Here is a 6,560-nt window from a genome sequence, read left to right on the forward strand (position 1 = left end):
GATGCTAGCAAAAGAAATGCGGGGCAAAGAGTGTTACTAATATTGAGAGGTCGTCTGAAATGTTGATATATCTACCTCAATGAAACATAAATTATGCAGGTTACAGGTTTGGTATTTAGAATATGAAAGAAAAGTGTGCTGTTTTTTTAAATTTAATTTCTGCCCACTTCTATGCATAAATGCAAGCCAAATTTTGTCTCTGCACTCTCACTCATTCACCTTTTCCTGTTGCAGTAACTGTTTAAACTGTTAACTGTTATTTCAGCTGTTGTTCTGTCTGTTAATCATTTTTGGCTAAGAATGCATCCAGAGATCTGTGTGTTTCTCATGGGAGATGTGGCTAAAAAAAAGAAAGAAAAGGAGGCAATAAAAATGTGGGGAAGTAACTCAAGTGAGACAGGAGCATGAATGGATTACGATGGCTCCTCTACCTGCTCATGCAAAGAGTATGCACTGCACGTGCTCTTTCTAAGCACACTGAGTTTGGTCAAACAGTAGCCACAATGCAGCTTTCTTCTCTACATGCCAGGCGCAGCACAACACATACATATTAAGGATTCTCAGACAAATTTGAATCTAAACTACAGTGAAAGATGTGGCTGGTCCCCAGTGGCTCCAGGGCCCTACATATGCGGCTGCTTTATCCTTGCAGTAATCCCTCTGTAGATGGGAGGATGTGCAGTAGCACATAAAGTGGAACACCTGATCTCCCTGTACATGCCAGATAAAATGTAGTTCTCAGCAGTATTTTTCTTCATTCTTACCAAAAAGCAGCAGGCTTAAAAATAGCTTTTTCTTTCTCTCACACACAGGAATAGAAAACCATCTGCGACTTCCTGTTTGTAAATGATAAAAATCACAGTTTTTCCACCAATAATCTGCAAAACATACCAGACTACAGCAAAGACATACTTGTGGTGAGTCGATTGTCAGCATTTGCCTGCACAGAATGACTTTTATTTGTGTTTGTAAAGTTTAATTTAGCCATGTGTAAGTGTGTAAGTGTGTGTGCGCCTGTGCGTGCGTGCATGCGTGTGTGTGTGTTAAGGGAGACAATGCTGCGGTTCTTCGTTATACGCGCGTCAACGGAATCCCGTAGTGCGTCATCAGAGACTATTCTCTCAATCGGCGCTGTGATTGGCCGCAGACTGGAAATCTCCCCGCCCTTGATGGAAACCTCTGGCGTCATGGGTAGAGTGAAACCAATCGCATAAAAGTGTTACCGGGACCGGAGCTCAGGGACTGCTTCTCAGCTGAGAGACACGGAAGATGACACATGGTCGTTTGTGGAATACGGACCGTTCATAACACTTGTAGACGGACCAAAGAGGTAAGAATGAGGATTAATCATTTTTAATACAATAGACTTGAATGCGGGAAGTCTTTTTTTTTTTTCCAGTGTTCAGATGTAACGGCTGCAGTAATAAGCTACGGACACTTAAATTGACAGCAAAATAACTTTAAACTGAATGAAAGCAAATTCTTTACACTCTTTTACAAGAAATAATGTTTGAAATGATAGTTGCACAAATACAGTTTAGTGTATTTTTGCTTTATTTACATCTGCACCAATATAGGCTTCGCTTGGAATAAGTATGTCAAGTAGGTTGCCTCATCAGTCTTCTCCACAGTATCGTAGTATATAACATGTGATTCATGTGTTGGCATTGCGCCCATCCCTGAAAGTCAACCTCAGTGAACTTTGCAGGCGTGACTATATATAGCCTACGACTAATATACAAATAAAGCAGATAACCTTCTCCAGTAACGAAGGATGTCTAATTCTCTTCAAGCCGGGCTCTTTAAATCCTTCGAAGTTCACTGTGTGGCGGGTAACTTTAGAGGATATGGATTTGCACAAGGTTTCAAGAAGGTCCTGCATTATGGTCTAATCTTGTTTTAAGACTCTCTGTGTGTCTGCAGGTGCTGTGCTTTAAAGAAGCATACGGTGTGTTAATTAGTGTGTTATCAAACTGGTGCTTAAAAAGTGGAGAAATCCAGGCCAAAGCCAGTCATTGTAGAAACCTACAGCAGACATGCAGCGAAAATAAAGCCAAAACTCTTAAAAAGGAAATAAATATTATGACCTGCGTCTAAGGGCATTTTCCCCCCTGTAATTAAACAGAATTTCAATATGTTTTACTTGAAATTACAACCTAATTATATTTACCTACAACTACTTACAGGTAGATACACTAAAATAAGTGAGTAACAAGTCAGGTTCATACAGGAAACAAAGGAATAATTATGATGCAAATAAATTTAAGTAGTATCTAAGTAATTTTAAGTAATGCATAAGTTAATTTAAGTAGTTTTTACATTTTTATTGCTATCTACAAACTATTTTATTATTATACTATTTATGTTATTAGCTTTATTTAATATTGATTATATTGATGCGGAGGGAAAATTAAGCCACCTTTAAGTATTTGTAGGTAAATATAAATTCATTGTAATTTCAAGTAAAATGCCACAGGGGAATTTCACCGTTAGTTGTTGGCTGCATTATAAATAGTTTGGATTGTTGTTGACATGATTCCAGTGCAATATAATTCACCTTTGTAGTAGTGCATGTCTAATTTAACTGTTTATAGTATTGTGTGATTTTTCTTTTTGATAATAATGCTTTTATTGTAACCTGTAACTATGTTTTCATTCAGTTATCTAATGTGTGGCCCTTGATTTACTTTGTCTAAGTCAGTGTGGCCCTCTGGAGAAATAATGTTTTCCACCTGTGTTTTGGCCTGTTAACTTGCAAAGGCTTGAAGGTTGGATGAAGTTAATGATCTCCTCTAATATTCTTATTTTTATGTGTTTTTCAGTCTTGCAGCCATGACTTGCATATACCCCCAGCATGGATCTCAGCCCAGTGAGAACAACCTCGGCAGCTCAGAGTTTCAGAATACAGACTTTATCTCAAGGCTGGCTGTGGAAATGAATAACCCGCTAGAACAGCACCTCTCTGCACCATCCCTGCCAGGCATCAGTTCCCTGATGAGCACTCCTGCAGGAGAGTTTGATGCATATTCATGCCAGTTTACCACGACTTCTGCCCATGTCACTCCATCTTCAGCACAAGACACTCCTTTCAAGTTCGATGAACTCCAAGTTTACGGCTGCTACCCTGGACCGTTCATGTTGAGTTACCCTGATGAATCTGTGTCCCCCCCTGGGTCAGATTATTTCGGCAGCCCTGCATCAGCCTCGGCTCCTTCGACCCCTGGGTTTCAGAGTCTGCATGCCTCCACCTGGGATTCAGCCTTCGGGCCATATTCACCCAGTCCAGGATACTGGGCATCTGAGGAGACATCAGCACCACATGCACCATCTTTCTTTACATTTGGCGCAAGATCTGTGGAGGAAATGTCTCATTTGGGTCAGCCACACTTAAGAGATCATGATGCTTTCACCCTGACCCATCCTCATCCATCTACGCTGAGCTTCCCCACATTGGAGATGGAGCAAGCATGCAGCCTGGATGGTGCTGATCAGTTGGATGCTGGAAGCTTATCACCTAAGCTGAAAAGTCCAGGTGGAAATGAGGGCTGCTGCGCTGTATGTGGGGATAACGCCTCCTGTCATCACTATGGAGTTCGCACATGCGAGGGATGCAAAGGGTTTTTCAAAGTAATAAGATCTGATCTCTCTATTCTGCCAAATCATCTATTTGGAAACAGGTGTTATCTAAATGAATGTTATGTGCCATTTGAGTTAAGAGTGTTTCTTCTTTCTCTTTTACAGCGTACTGTGCAGAAAAATTCCAAGTATGTTTGCCTTTCCAATAAGGATTGTCCTGTGGACAAGAGGAGGAGGAATCGATGCCAGTTCTGCCGTTTTCAGAAGTGTCTAGCTGTAGGCATGGTCAGAGAAGGTGAGCTCGGTGCAATCACAGACGATTCATGGTGGGAAAGGATGCTAACATTGTTCCTAAAGAAACAGCTGATGCCACTTTTTCTTTTCTTTTTTTTTTACAGTTGTCAGAACTGATAGCCTGAAAGGAAGAAGAGGCCGCTTACCTTCCAAGCCTAAAATTGTTCATGATGTAACAGCCACTGTGTCTCCAGTGAGCATGATCGCCTCACTTGTGAGGGCCCATATTGATTCAAACCCCAGCGTTGGGACACTGGATTATTCTAAGGTAAGAAAATAAAATTTCCTACCATTTTCCAGTTCTTTGGGAATAATCTTAGGTAAAATAAATAAATAAAAATAAATAGATAAAATGAGGCATTTATTTTAATGTCTGTACTTTGTTTAATTTCAGTATGCTGAGATGGATGTCAGCATGAACCAGAAAGAGGACGCCAGTGACATCAGACAATTTTATGACTTGCTTACAGCCTCCATGGAGGTTATCAAGACATGGGCAAAGAGCATCCCAGGTTTTTCTGAGTTCTACCCTGAGGATCAGGAACTGCTGCTTGAATCAGCTTTTGTTGAACTCTTCATCCTGCGTCTTGCATTTCGGTGAGTGCAGCCTCTTTTAAAACGTACTTTTACTTTGAACATTCTTGAAATATTTTAGACAGTTAACAATGGGCATTTTTCTTCTGCAGGTCTGATCCTAGAATGGAGAAGCTTATCTTCTGCAATGGGACCGTACTTCATAAAACGCAGTGCATACGGGCTTTTGGCGACTGGATCAATTCCATCTTGGAGTTTTCTCAAAATCTCCATCGCATGAAGCTAGACGTTTCCTCCTTCGCCTGTCTCACAGCCCTAGTCATAATCACTGGTAAGAAATATACATACCTCCATACTGACTTTAGCTTCATCAGCTGACAGCAGCGTATAGAAAGGAATCCTCTTCAAGTTACACAATACAGGACTGAAATGACAGGTGTATGACAAGCTATGACAGGGAGCATATCATATGTCACAGCTGACCTAAACATAACCACAATGAAGGTTTACATTCAAAACCAAGGGAGCGTGCAGCAGCATCTACACAGCTAACTCATTCGCCAAATGTAATTTGTTTTGTGTAGTTTTTATTATATAGTCCACAGTTTCAAAGAAGGACAATCTATGACACCATTATATTTGTGTTTATTATGCTTGTGCAGTTTCCTTTATATATGACAGATATTTTAAAATGTAAATAATTTTTATGCATAGCTTTATTTGTTAATCAGTTTTATTCACAGTTATTAGAATATTATCAATGTGTTTTATTCTGTTAAAGTCAGATAAATGAAAGCTTAATGTCTCTTCTTTCTCCCCTCAGACCGACATGGCCTTAAGGAGCCAAAACGAGTGGAAGATCTTCAGAACCAGCTCATCACCTGCCTTAAAGATCACGTCTCTGGCTGTGGCTCTGACTCTTTGCGGCCCAATTATTTATCCAGACTTCTCGGGAAGCTGCCTGAGCTCAGGACTCTGTGCACTCAAGGCCTCCAGCGCATCTTTTATCTTAAACTGGAAAACCTTGTTCCTCCGCCACCGATCGTGGAAAAAATATTCCTGGACACGCTTCCATTTTGAGCGTGAGATACACCATCTGTGATGTGAAATCTGGAGATGATCTAAGAGCCAAAGAAAACAGACTGAATGCTCATACTCCAGGTAGCAAAGTAAAACTGCATGCAGCTAAGAAGAAAAGCAATCCTTAGGGATTATGCAATATCAGAAGAAAAGTGCAACTTCTGAATGAGTAATAAACCTTTTATAAGTCACATTTTTTGGAGCCATCACATGATTCTTTACTTGATTAGGAAATTGTAATCTCTCCAAATGGAATTAGAATGTTTACTGTTTACATACAGCGTTCCATGAATGGAAACATTTCAGATGGTGGAAAGATGACTGCACTTTTCCAGTTACAAAGTGTATGCAAATAAGGTCTGCACCATCATTTGAATGATATAAGCAACAAAGCATTAATGTGATATCTTTAGCTCCAGTATTAAAATAGCCAATAGTACTTAAAGAATTATTCAGTAGTACAGTTCATGTATCATGAATTTACTCTGAACAGCTAATATACTGTGTATTTCCCCAGTACAGTCTTACACACTGGCCTGGTTTGTAAATGTCATTTTATATCTGTTTTAATCTCTGGTGTTGTTGCCACATGAAATGTGTTATACAGTTTGGTCATATTTATGTACAAAGATGTTCTCTTCTGCTGCAGCTAAACATGAAATAAAATGTAGAACTGCATATTTTGAATGCCTTTGCTGTCTTTACTCTGAATATTTACAATAATTTTATTGTTTAGGTTAGGCAGTGGTGGGGAATAATGAAACTATGAAACTAAACCAATAGTTTTCATTTTGCATTAGCGGGCTTTTTGCATCACTGCTGACTGTCTTACTGTGATTACAGCCCCAAACACTGCCCCCAATTTCAGCTACAAAGGCATGCCCAGGCAGTGCATTGCAGTCACCACCACACACTTAGGACATGTGTAAAAGGGTCAGCATCACTCAAGGCTCAAACTGCAACAAAATAATCTTGGATAAACCTTCTGAAAATATAAATCATTGCTATTCAGTGGCAAATGTTCAAAAATGTTGTTGCATGGTGGAAGCTGACTGAGTGGTACAATACCTCCACCA

General features: G+C 39.8%; 1 protein-coding gene across 1 annotated transcript; it reads left to right on the top strand.

The window, feature by feature from the left end:
- Positions 1-1,215: 1,215 nt before the first annotated feature.
- Positions 1,216-6,286, top strand: nr4a1 (nuclear receptor subfamily 4, group A, member 1). Its single transcript, XM_030732939.1, has 7 exons — positions 1,216-1,330; positions 2,823-3,627; positions 3,742-3,871; positions 3,975-4,138; positions 4,265-4,467; positions 4,557-4,735; positions 5,228-6,286. The coding sequence occupies exons 2-7, from the start codon at positions 2,833-2,835 to the stop codon at positions 5,482-5,484; spliced, it is 1,728 nt and encodes a 575-aa protein (XP_030588799.1). The 5' UTR covers positions 1,216-1,330; positions 2,823-2,832; the 3' UTR covers positions 5,485-6,286.
- Positions 6,287-6,560: the final 274 nt, after the last annotated feature.

The sequence above is a fragment of the Archocentrus centrarchus genome, chromosome 7 (genome assembly GCF_007364275.1).
Source record: "Archocentrus centrarchus isolate MPI-CPG fArcCen1 chromosome 7, fArcCen1, whole genome shotgun sequence".
Taxonomy (NCBI): Eukaryota; Metazoa; Chordata; class Actinopteri; order Cichliformes; family Cichlidae; genus Archocentrus; species Archocentrus centrarchus.

Excerpts from the sequence above, each read along its gene's own strand:
- nr4a1 (XM_030732939.1), top strand. The coding sequence starts at position 2,833 with ATGACTTGCATATACCCCCAGCATGGATCTCAGCCCAGTGAGAACAAC. Across the intron at positions 4,139-4,264 it reads GGACACTGGATTATTCTAAG|TATGCTGAGATGGATGTCAG; the intron begins GTAAGAAAATAA and ends GTTTAATTTCAG. Across the intron at positions 4,468-4,556 it reads ATCCTGCGTCTTGCATTTCG|GTCTGATCCTAGAATGGAGA; the intron begins GTGAGTGCAGCC and ends TTTCTTCTGCAG.